The 13,319-nt window shown below is 41.8% G+C and overlaps 1 protein-coding gene across 1 annotated transcript; it reads right to left on the bottom strand.

Moving 5' to 3' along the window:
- Window positions 1-1,477: 1,477 nt before the first annotated feature.
- On the bottom strand, window positions 1,478-2,068 carry LOC149212340 (uncharacterized). Its single transcript, XM_089388643.1, has one exon. It carries the CDS (start codon window positions 2,066-2,068, stop codon window positions 1,478-1,480), a length of 591 nt encoding a protein of 196 aa, XP_089244769.1.
- Between the last annotated feature and the right edge of the window lie 11,251 nt (window positions 2,069-13,319).

The raw sequence follows: 13,319 nt of genomic DNA, 5'->3' as shown, positions 1-13,319 counted from the left end.
AACAAGGAAGAAGAGATGTATGTCAATCATTGGCAATGAAAACAAAACTCTCCCCCATCTTTTAATGGCATTCCAGTTCTCCACTCCTTTGGCCTCCCACTTAGTTGTGCATATAAACATTCATATCCACCATGAAATTTTAGGTGGCCATTGATATTCTCCATGACCCTGGGTTCTTCATCCCCATATCCTAACAGCATTAGAGTTCCATTCCGGAAGTAGACAGAACCTAATACAACAGGAAATAGGTGTTCTGAGCCTGCAATATGTATTTTTTCCTGTGCACCTGCTACAAATTCATTAGCAAGTTGCTTAAACTTTCTTCTTAAGTATCCACTCATTCTCTGCACTGAATTAATAAACGTATCTGAAAAAGCCATCACAATGCTCCCATGAAAAACAGGAAGCTTGCCAACTCTTGAAACGTTAATGTCTTCTGAATGATCGCCACTTTGGTCTTCAGCTATGCTTTGCGATGGACCACCCATAGTATCACAGTATTGAGAAGAAGCCTCATTGCTCTTGCTTTTTATGGACACCAATTTTTCACCTTGTTTACCAAGATGATTTGAAGATTTACAGCTTTCAGTGGTTTGACATAACTTGTGAATAGTCTCAACTAAAGCTTTGTAGATTGAACCTTTTTCATTATCTGTGCATTTCAGTGAAAGGTGCTGTTTAAATTGATCTTCTGAGATTGTTTCCTGTTCTAAACTACCTTTATCTAACAGTTGAAGATCCAGAATTCTCTTTATATCATAATCATAAGATGGATGCTCAATATCCACGATTACATGAGTCAAGAGCTCATGTGTCACATTTGGAATAACACCCTGCAGCATCCGGGGCGCACACTGATATATATCATAAATAATCGCATGGTAGGCAGTTTGCAAGGAGACTATTTATATTATCTAAACCGTGGAAAGCTGTAACAATCAAATGAAAGACATTGCTCAACACATCATCATTGAAAGGAGCCTCTGGTGTTGTGATTCTGGTGATTTCACTAATGCAGGTGGCCATCAGAAGTGCCACATCTCTATCCCGGTGTCACTAATAACGGCGGCCCTGTGGCAATCAAATCCTTACCATCATTTGGCCTCTTCACTCATTCCATACATTTGGTAATACGGCAAGGGGGGTCCTCATAAAGACCATTTGACACATGGCATTTAATCGTTGCATTCCGTAAGAGAGAATTCTAATGCTAATGTTGTCAAACAGTTTACGTGCACATAGCATACATAATCACAAGATTGGGGATAATGTTTTAATCAAGTTCAGTCTTCATCATGTGGGCATGGATCCATTCACGACATCGTAGAACCCTTAAGTGCGCACCCACTGGCAATACGCCAACCATGATAACAATATCATGGCTCACTCCTTCCGGCCTCAAGGCTTCTTTGACATCTTCACTCTGAGCAAAAACAGCAATCGTGTTACCCCATGAGACGGCATCTCGTTGATGTCTTCAGTCAAACAATTGACGTGCGAACTCCAGATTCCCAAATTTGGCATACATTATAGCAGGTGAATTATTATTTGACACAAAACATTTTCCATCCATATTTTCCTCTGGAACCGCCAAAGCATGAACAAAAAGAGGATTACAAATTTGATTTGTACTCGAGGCATTTTCTGCATTTTCCGTGGTGGGAACTGCAGCGTCTATAACCATTTGTTGACTTCCTCTTGAAAAGCCCCATGCTACAATTTTTGAATCTAATCCCCCAGATATAACTTCCCATGGCCGCCAAGGATGAAACTGCACAGAGCTGCAAATATTTGTGTGTACGGATCTGAGTGTTTTGTAAAGGCAATGTTGACGAATGTCAATAATCTTTACTTCTCCTCTGTCATCTGCAGCCGCAAGAAAAGATGACTTAAAGTTCATAGTAATCTGATTTATGTCCTCTGTATTGAATGTGTACTTTTGCACTTGTCCACTGGAAGGTGCCATGCGCACATTCAAGCAAGTAACTGTGTTTGCATATGCTGCATACAAAATATCATCATTTCCTGGACTGAAACAAACAGAAGCAACTGGTTCATGTATGCGCATCATTATAAACCAAAACACAGAAAATAAGTACATTGAGGTTAATATTCTTTGTCCATGATGGTTCCATAGGTACAAAATTATGCCTTTGCATGCTGGGATGAGTTTAAGTGTCTTTGTATGATATGAAGAACCAACAGATCCATTAGCATCATTGTGATAGCTGTCCACATATCTATTGAACAAAGATTGCTGCCCAAATGGTTGTATGATAGGCATTGGTCATGCATCCATCAATGAACCAATTATTGCACCCTTTCTAAGAAACTCACACTGACCAAACTTAATGACAAGCATTGATGATGACTTCTTGAGAACATGCCACCTGTAAGATGTATCCGCCCCAGAACTATTTTGCATGACAGCTACTATGGATTCGAACAAATCCCCCATTTCGTAGCACGCTACGAAATCACTAAAACAGGTTGCGCTGCAAAACTGCTAAAGGATTCATGCGCTGCGAAAACACTTGGTCTTTAAGCTAATCTGAGCAAATGTTTGGAAACGGAAATTTCAATGATAACAATATCCCTGGTCATCACATTAATGGCAGCCCCTAGATCAATCAAGGTGTGTGGTATGATGGTGCCATTGATGTGGACATCTACTACAGGACTCCCAGGATCTAGATACTTCGGGCAGATGACCTGTCCTAACATAAGGTCAGACAGTTGTCCCAAGACATTGATGGTTGAAGCATCTCTCTTTCGCCTGCCTGGGTGTTTGAAACACTTCTCCTTAACCAGTTTGTTGTATATTGGCACATCCTTGATGGCTTGGAGAAGTGGTATTTTCACACACAACTGCTTGAGCTCACCCAGAAGCTCATCCTCCTCTGGGTTGGGTTGTGTGGTGGCTGTTAGTCTCTCAGGAAAGGGTGGAATAGCCTTTGGTTCACTTTCCTGTTTATCTTCCTCATCCTCTGTGGGAGGAGGTTGGCGATCTGGTAGAGTCTTTCCAGATCGAAGATTGATCTCCTGGATCTCCACAGCATAGGTAGGGCATGAGGTTTCCCCAGTGTATACCTGCTGGGCCTGTCTATTGTTGGGGTTCGGGTTCGGTTGAGCAGGCATTTGAGGTTGCCTTGGAGGAGCAGGAGGTAATGGCTGAGGTTGAACTGGTGGTGGAGGCAAAATGGCAGGAGGAGTGTTGTACTGGGGCCTCCACCCCGACTGAGGTGCATTCCACTGAGGCTGTGGCTGGGCATGTGAATGATATGAATGAGAAGTATGTTGAGTAGGGTACTGAGGTGGATAAGACCATGGAGGAGGCATGGACCAGGAAGGATGAGCAGGGGGACCCCAGGAAGGCATAGGAGTCGATTGGTTGGGGCTGTAATAAGCTTGAGGTGCCCCTTGCATCCCTTGCTGGTAAGGTCTAGGTCCTTGTGGCCTCCTTTGGTTGAGGTAGTAGAGAGGTTCAGTGGAAGCTTCTGTCCCTTGGTACATGGCTTTGAATCCAGGTAAGGTTGGACATTGGTTTGTGGGATGGTCCTCCTCACAAACGAAACACACTTCAACCGAATGCAATGGACATTCGTTCTTAGGGTGTCTCCTTGTACATCTAGGGCAGAAGATAGCCAAGGCTCTCTCAGCTTCTTCCTTCTTCTGCTGGATCCTGAATGTGTCCAGCTGCATGGCGATGGTCTGTCTCACCTCACTCTTAAGATCTTCTAATTGATTTGCAAACTCATGCTTGGAGAAAGGAACACCAGCTGAGAGGAGGTTTCCTCTACCACGTTTCCGAGCTGCCCTGGAGTGGTTTCTAAACACAGTCTTGATGTCCTCATAAGGCAGTTGGTAAATGTCCCCCCCAGCTAACATGTGAAGGGTATCTAAGAGGTCTTCAGGGACTCCTCGGAGAAGAACCAACTTGAGGGATTCAGGGTCAAGTGTGCACCGGGCCCGCTTATAGCTAAGTTGGAACCTCTCCTCATAATCCTCTAAGGACTCATCATTTCCCATGGTCATCTGAAAGATTTATCCCTTGGTTTCCTTGGACCTACAGTAATCCCGGTACTTGGTATTGAAATCTTGCTGCATCTAAGCCCAAGTAGTGATACTATTTCCAGGTAAGCCCATGAACCAGCGTAATGCTGCATCCTTAAGAGTTGAAGGGAAGAGTTTCAGCTTCTGCTCATCTTCAGTATAGTCATAGGTTCTACAAAAGACAGCAAAATCAAACAGGAAGGTATCAGGATCTTCAATGGTCAGTCCATGGAAGTGAGGTAAAGCGGAGGGGCTAATGTTCTTCATTTTCATCCCTCCATTGGTCTCTCGGATGGGGAAGGCACCTTCTATTCTCTCATCTTCTCTTCCATTGTCAGCCATAGCTTCAGATGGGATGGTCTCTAATTCTTCTTCTGCTATAGGATCTTTGTATATCTCAGGAGGTTCACCTATAGGTTCTTCTGGATCACTGCCACCTAAGAAGAGAGAAGGGTGACTCAGTGATGTGGTGGGGGTATTGGGTAGGAATTTGCCTGTTTTATCTCGGTTCCTACGAGGCATGAAATGGAAAAGACTTTTTTGATTGCTTTTGCTTTTTTCTTTGGTACCTGCAAAACTGAAACAGATTGATCTACAACTAACTATCTTACTGAAATAAAGATGCAGAATTGACTTGAAAGCAGGAAAGAACTAATCTACTTTGCTCAAATGAAATTGCAGGAATGGAAATGCTAATCTACGCTTGCAGAATTGAAATGCTAATCTACGCTTGCAGAATTGAAATGCTAATCTACGCTTGCAGAATTGAAATTGCGGAATTGAAAGGCTAATCTAGGAAAGCAGGAAATGTCTATGCTACTTTTGCAGAATGGAAATGAAATAAACTAATTGGCAGAAGGCAAGAGTAAGAAAATAGAAGAAAAGAAACAATTACTAAGACTCTGACGCTTCCCCGGCAACAGCGCCAAAAAGATGGTGGGCTCCAGTATCGTAGCAATAATGCTACAACTCCTGGAGCTTCCTATCTCTAATTTTATCAACCCGGTAGTTCGTACAAACTTGGAAGCGACGGTGCTGTATGCACAAGTACTAGCTCTTGTCGCAGCTGTCACTTGGTCAGCTGGCACAAGTCCGCTAGGGCTCAAGCCAACTTCTATATGTTCTCAGAAGAAGCTTTCTAAATGATGGACGAAGGCTATCTCAAAGGAAATTAATCTACTTTGCAAAAATGAACTGAAAGCCAACCAAAACATGGAAACCCTAATCTGACTAGCTTAATCTCTATGATGCAATGGTGGGAGTGTAAATGTCTAGAAATGATGCCATTACTTCTAGTGATATGAAATGCATGAACTTAAACTACTTCTAGTGAAAAGAACATTATTTTTGTATTTTTGCTTAAGTGGTTGGAGTGATTATGATTTTGTTTCTTATTAGGGTTTGGCTGTGCAGGGGTAGTGCGAAGGGAGAGAAAGCTTGGGAAAGGTCAAGAGGGCTAGGAGAGGTTCCAGGGGATCCCTAACATCATTCCACAGGAGTCCACAACGTTCAGATGCTCGGCAACCGAGTTTGCAAGCTTCTACAGGATGTCTGCAGGGGATCCTACAGGAAGCTCGAGATTTCTACAGGAAGTCTGCTAACTTCTACAGGATGTGCTATGGTTGGAGTTTTGGGTGATGGAGGAGTGAAGGAGTGGTATGAGTGGATGGGTAAGGTGAAGGAGGAGTTTGTGGTGGCTCAGGGACAGAGATATGAGATGAGGAAAGAGTGGGTACAGTTGGTTGGTGAATAGAAGGGTGGAAGCAAGGAAAAGTTGAAAAGATGGAGCTACGTGAGAAGTAGAAGGGTTGGAAGGCTAATGAGCTGAACAGAGGTCGAGCAAGTGGCTTCAGGCGTGGTTGAGAAGAAGAAGAACACGATAAAGTGATGCTATGCAGTGTAAAAGAAACAAATCCTCTATATCTTGCACAAAACCGAGAATTCCATCAACCTATTCTAACTGTGTTATTAAACCAATGAACAGCAATGTAAAGTGTGGAGAAAAATCGTGCATGGTGTTGGAATGAAGCAGTAGTGCTCAAGAGCGGAATGCATGGATGGATCTACAATTGAAATGACTGTGTGGCAGCTTGCATGAAAGCATAAGACTGCGTTTTTTGGTGGTTGGTACAGCCCACACCCCCAATCTCTAAACAGAGATGGCAGCGAGTGCACTATCAACCTTTTTTGGATCTCCAATGAATTACAATCCTCCTACTCTAATCTAAACAACTAAAAGCACTTGAACTGTAAACTAATCCTACTCAATCACATAAAAGAAATCGAATCAGCAGACTGTAAATTCTAAATGCATGTCAAAACAAAGGAAATAAAGTGCTGCAAGGAAACAAGTAACAATACAAGGAAGAGGAGGTCTATTGCTCTCAGGTTGGGCCCTAACCTGAGAGCTATAGCTCCCTTAAAAACTCAGAATTGGATCCAAAGCTGCCTGCCTTTATTAAATAATCAAGAGTCTAACATCATGCCAAAACTGGCTTACAAAGAGCAAAAACCGAGCTGTAGCTCGTGCTTAGAAAGTGCAACAGTAGTTCAAAAATTCAAAAAGCTCCTATCAAAGGCTACGGCCTTCATATTTATACATAATGAAGATCAAGCTGGCTTCCTCCATTCGTGGAGCTTGGCTGTCCAACTGAAAGTTAAACTGTTGATCCTGTAGAATCCATTGGTTGCCTTTAAGCTCGGTGGGGAGAGCTGTTGGAGCTCGGAGTTAAGGTGAAAATCACGAGGAAGGTCATCAAGACTGTGGACAACCTCCCTATGAACCCGCAATGTCACCTTTGTTGTCTCCTTGTCTCCATTTGCGTGGTCTTTTGCTCTCTTTAATGCCAAAAAACCTGAAATCATCATGTATTAGCCACATAGATATAATGCCTGCCCTTCTTCCTACAAATAACACGAATATACGAAGAAATGAATGCATACGTGTTAAAAGATGAAGGGTTGAGCAAGGTGAGTAGGCCAAATGAGCCCAAATTGTTACCAAAAATTGGGGCTCATCACAATCCTGGTCTTCCTTGGTAGCACAAACCATAATCACTAGTGCCATGCAAATACCTAAAAACCCGCTTCACTGCTGTCTAGTGCTCCTTCCCTGGTTTTGACATAAACCTACTCAATACTTCCACTGCATGTGCAATGTCTGGTCTAGTACATACCATTGCATACATCAGGCTACTGACTGCACTTGCATATGGAACACGGGACATGTTCTCTTCCTCTTCTTGTGTCTTGGGACACTGTTCAGCAGATAACCTCACACCTACAGGAATAGGAACCTTCATCGATTTACTATCCTTCATATTAAAACTCTGCAGTATTGTCTCAACATACTTCCTCTGGTTTAACCAGAGCTTCCTCTTTGACCGATCTCTTTTAATTTCCATGCCCAAAATATAGTTTGCAGCACCAAGATCTTTCATGTCGAATTTGGAGGACAATTGGGTCTTCAAATCCTAGATAATTTCTTTGTCATTTCCAACCAGCAACATATCATCCACATACAAGACCAGATAAATAACACTGTCACCAATTAATTTAAAATACACGCAGTGATCTGCTTTGCTTATGGTGAAGCCAAGTCCCCAGATGTATCAGATTTCTGATACCACATCCTTGGTGATTGTTTTAACCCATACAGAGACTTCTTTAACTTGCATAACAGTTCTTTCTTACCCTTCACCGCAAAGCGTTCAGGTTGCTTCATGTATATTTCCTCTTCCAGATCCCCGTGAAGAAATGATGTCTTCACATCCATCTGTTCTACCTCAAAATCAAAAGCAGCAGCAATAGATAAAAGTAACCTAATAGAAGTTACCTTAGCAACAGGAGAAAAAATATCACCAAAATCAATTCTCGACACCTGGGAATAACCTTTTGCTACTAACCGAGCTTTGTATTTCTCCACCTTTCCTTCTGCATTTGTCTTCTTCTTGAACACCCATTTGTTGCCAATGGGTTTCCTTCCAACCGACAACTCCACCAGATCCCAAGCCTTATTTTTGTGCAAAGATGCCATTTCATCTACCATGGCCTCTTTCCATAGTTTTCGATCCTTTGAATCTACTGCTTCCTTCACAGTTCTGGGATTATCATCAGTAACAGACAAAGCAAATTTTGAAAATAAAGCAGATGGACTATACCTTTTTGGCTGCCTTCTTTCTTGAACTGATCTTCTCAGACCCAGAGTTTGTGGCTGTTCATCTTCTGATTCCTCCTCTGTTGTAGATTCTGATTCTTCCTCCTTTAGCTCAAACTCTATCTTCTCAGGTTCCTTTGGTTGGACTTCATGTTTAATAACATCTTTCACCTCTTTGAAAACCACATATCAGTTGTACACAACCTTCCTTGTTACTGGGTTCCAAAGCTTATAACCATTTAAACCATCCTTATACCCAATAAAGATGCAGTTTTCAGATTTACTATCCAACTTGGTTCTTTTCTCCTTTGGAACATGTACATATGCATCACATCCAAATACCCTCAGATGTGAAAGAGAGGGTTTCTTACCAGTCCATACCTCTTGTCGAGTCTTATCCTCCAACGCTGATGAAGGTGATCTGTTGACCAGGTAACATGTTGTCTCCATCGCCTCTGCCCAGAATTCCTATCCTAACCTGGCACCACTAAGCATGCTTCTTGCCCTTTCCATCAACGTCTTGTTCATTCTTTCTGCAACTCCATTTTTCTGAGGTGTATATTGAGTAGTATTTTGTCATGTTATACCACACTTCTTACAGAATTCTTCAAATTCCTTACTGCAAAACTCTCCACCATTATCTGTCCTCAACACCTTTATCTTCTTCTCTGTCTGGTTTTCCACCAGAGCCTTAAATTCTTTAAACCTATCAAAGACTTCAAATTTCTTCTTAAGGAAATATATCCATGTATTCCTTGAGAATTCATCTATAAATGATACATAGTACATAGAATTACCCAGTGATGGAACCTTAACAGGTCCAAACACATCACTATGCACAAGCTCTAATATCTGTTTTGCCCTCTTACCACCAAAGGGGAAACTGACCCGATTCTGCTTCCCATATACACAATTTTCACAGAAATCAAAATCCAGAGAGCTATTACTCATACCTTCTACCATACCTTTACCATGAAGTATTCGAAGGCCCTTCTCTCCAATATGTCCAAGCCTTTGATGCCACAGCATGGTCTTCTTTCCAGAGACCACTAGATTTTCTGCTCCACTTTCAGGAACCACAGAACTATCGCACCCATCAACAACAGTGCTACCTTGCAGTTTGTACATAGTTCTTGTCCGAACTCCCAACATCAATACCAGTGCTCCCTGAACCATCTTGCAAGTATCCTTCTCGAACACTATTTTTACACATGCATCATCCAACTTGCTTACAGAAATCAAATTTCTAGCCAATGCAGGAATCTGCAGAACACCCGGAAGTGTCCTAACCCTTCCACCTTGCAACTTCAACTTTACTTTTCCGCGACCAATGATTCTAGCATTCCTATCATCTCCTAAGAAGACATCACCACCATTGTATTTCTCATTCTCGCAGAACCACTCTCTATGGGGAGTGAAGTGAAAGGATGCACCTGAGTCAATCAACCATGCCTCATGATCTACGTGTACTTGAAGAAGCCAAGTACACATCCCCACCTCCATCTAAGGTGGTCTTCACCTCTGCAGAAGGAGCATCATCAGATCCCTTTCTTTTATCAAGAGCTTTAGATTTACAGTCCCTTTTGTAGTGCCCTTCCTTTCCGCATTTCCAGCACACCATCTTTACAAGTTTTCCTGGAGATTTAGATCTCCCTCTAGATTAAGATCTCCCACTCGATCACTTATTTTTGTTTCTGTTCTGGGACCATCCTCATACAGACAAGGCATCACCATTCTGGCTCTCCATATCGTCTCATCTCCTCCATCAGCAAGGATGAGACTATTTCATCAAAATGCAAGGCAATTGCATTGCTACCTATTGCAATAACCAGACTATCCCACGAATCTGGTAGAGAACACAACAAACTAATGCACTTAACTTCATTTGAAATTTTAATATCAACACATGCTAACTGACTTACCACAGTATTAAATGCGTTCAGATTTTCTGTCACTGAGTCTCCATCTTTCATCCTCAGGTTATATAGCTTTTTCTGCAGGAACAGTTTATTCACCAGAGACTTAGATTGGTACAAAGTCCCTAACTTGTCCCACAAAACCTTCACTGTAGCTTCCCCTGATACATTCAACAATACTGAATCTGAGACACACACTCATATTATGCTCTTTTCCTTCCATCCAACTTCTTCCATTCTTCATCGAATACTCACGTTGGTTTAGTACCAGGATCTACCGCGATCCACTAATCTTTATCCACCAACAAATCCTCCATCTTGAGTTTCCAGAACTCAAAACTCTGACCATTAAATTTCTCGATCTCTATCTTTCCACTACTCGCCATCTTCTTTCACTACCAGAATCGATCTCGCAAATCTCCCACTGAACAGGGTCTACCACAGGGCCGAGCGAAACCCCTCAACAATAAAGGCGTCCCCTTGAAGCCAAAAACAGCTCCGATACCAAATGTAGGTTTTAACCCCGTACAGAAATTACCTGCATACGAATTCTAAAACACAGAAAATAAACAATGCGAGAGCATAACACATATATACAGAGATTTTCCCCTGGATCCCAAAACCGGGACTACCAGCTTGATTTTTTATTATGTTCCTTTCATGTTATAATACATATTTATACATGTCGAAGCATCCAATACCATGGACCGAAAACCATCGCGTCCAAAAAACATGTGCGAAAATCATGCACAAAACCATAGGTGGGTCCGCCCAACCTAACATAGGGTCCAAAACCAATGTTTTTAGGGGCACTGCCCTGGACCCCATAAAGTGGGGTTACAGGTACACCTCAAACCCCATGTGACCCCCCCCTCTAACCCCCGGTTAACTACGTGGGCTAGTCGTGGAAAGAATATAACACAACCCAACACAAAACCCTTGATCATTGGCCCTTTCAAAAATGACTCGCAAGAAGATCACAGTCTCACCCGAAGTGACTATGGGAGGATGTTGATGCAGGAGCATCAGGACTTAGCCAGCAATGTGAAAACTTGTTCACATGTTGTGGCTAAACAGGTTGAAATTCATTGACTGATTGGTTAAAACTGGTTTTTACTGAGAGGGTTGGATCTCTCAAACAATTTGTTATAATTCATTACTGTAATAAGTTAGAGACTGTCTTATTTTAGATTCAGAGATAGAGTTGTTGCATAGGTGTGAAGGAGAGCTAAGAAATAGAATATTGTTGTTAGATCTATTAAGAATGGAAGATTACTGTTAGATATTGTTAGAGAAATATTCGAGAGATAAAAGAGAGGAAAAGGTAATGAGCAACAGGATGGGAGAGGTTTGAGAGTGGAGTGAGAGAATCGAGAGAGTGTGTGGATTGCATTTTTGTGGCAGATAGAGATCATTTTCAGTGAATCTAGCCTAAGGCCGAGACTCTGTGTTGTTATTGTGAATAAAACAGTATTGTGTGCATCATTCCTTAATCGGCCCGTGGAGGCCTCGAATGCTTGGTTTTCCTCTAAATTCAGATAATATTGATGCTGGCCTATGTTTTTCATATGTTTTAATGGAGATCTGGTGTTAAGGGATTGATTGGTGAGTGCATTGCATCGTTCTGGTTCCGCAGGCAAAAACATCCAAAATACACTAAGTATCGGGCTAAAACACAGTTAAACAGAGATTCCAGACCTCAAATCATTATAGATGGGAGTTTTGTTGTTATCAGGTCCGTAGATTTCCCAAATCCCATGGCCCCAATGTATTCCCTTATTGCACGCTGAAATCCATTTACATTGAGAAATCACGCTAAAACTTAGCGGATTCAAGAAAATGGATGTGAAATGTTATGCAATGGAGTGTTGAGTGCTATCGGGTCCAGCGTGTGTTATCGCATCGCTTAAGTGAAGCGGACACGATAAAGTTTCGGCCAACCCTTGCGACTTGCGATTGCTGACTTATATCACATCGGCATATCAGAGCAGGCTTATATATATATATATATATATATATATATATATATATATATATATTGTAAGCGGCCCATTAAGAATTGCCGATAGCGACAGCAATATCGCATCGGACCAAGGGATAGCGCCGATAGTTGGGAGCCTTACGTTTTCCGATCGCCGATATTGTGATTCGTTCTGAGCCGTTGGATCGGCCAGATCTGGATCTGCGATAGAACCCATATAACTGTGTAAAAGGTGGAAAAGCATTGTTTAAGCCCTTTTCAAAGGTTTTGGGTCCCGAAAGGGAAAAAGCGCAATTTTAACATTTCCAAAGGTATTTTGGATCCCAAAAGGAGAGAACCATCATTTTCAAAGGGTTTGGGTTTCGATAGTTAAGAGGGATTATACTTGTGTGAAAAGGTGTGATTGTTGGGATAATAGATCCATTTGGGTTTTTATTAAACCATTGTTTCCGCTGCACCAGATGCAGAACCAGGTTTTCGTAGCCTTGAAGGATTAAGAGATGTGGTATTATTATGTTATCTTACTCTTAGTAAGTATAAATCACTTCGCCGCATTAGATTAATCACTTAAACATGCCATATAAAACCATAAACCATCACTGTGCTAAAGTAAAGTGCAACTGTAATCATTGTTGCTCTACAACAGATAATAAGAAACTATACACATAAAAACACCAAATTAACGTGGTTCACCCCAGTGTAGGGCTACGTCCACAATAATTGTTGCTTAAAATAATGAATCTTTGAAAACAAAACAGTTCTTCCCCTTTGCACTAAGTTGCAGGTTGTCTGCGCACTCAGTGGCAGAGCCTCTCCTTTGCTACCAAATTATAGATCACAGTAATTCATCCATAACACTATTTGATTCTCATCTATTTTCTTCTTATTATTTTACCCTATATAAACTATTACATTGTAGAGTTACATCATCAAAATACCATGGTCCTTATACCATAGACTCCCTGAAACAAGCAACTATGGCCCCAAAACCATTGATCCCTTACAAAATCACACACTTTTACAAAAAGGAGGGGCTTTAACCCACCCCAAAGCCCTTACGACACCGCGCGGTATATTTAATTCCTCAAAATGTGCTTCGATGCTCCACTGCACGCTACGCCCCACAAAATGCAGAGTCTTTGCCAAAATCTAGGCCAAGTTGGGTTTCACTCAATAGGAACACACATGCATTCTCAAAAACGTCCATGTGTTC

The sequence above is a fragment of the Pinus tabuliformis genome, chromosome 1_1 (genome assembly GCF_031772625.1).
Source record: "Pinus tabuliformis cultivar Carrire ecotype Pingquan chromosome 1_1, CPIR1, whole genome shotgun sequence".
NCBI classification, from domain to species: domain Eukaryota; kingdom Viridiplantae; phylum Streptophyta; class Pinopsida; order Pinales; family Pinaceae; genus Pinus; species Pinus tabuliformis.
The sequence above is the reverse complement of the archived record's forward strand: the minus strand, read 5'-3'. Positions and strand labels throughout refer to the sequence as shown.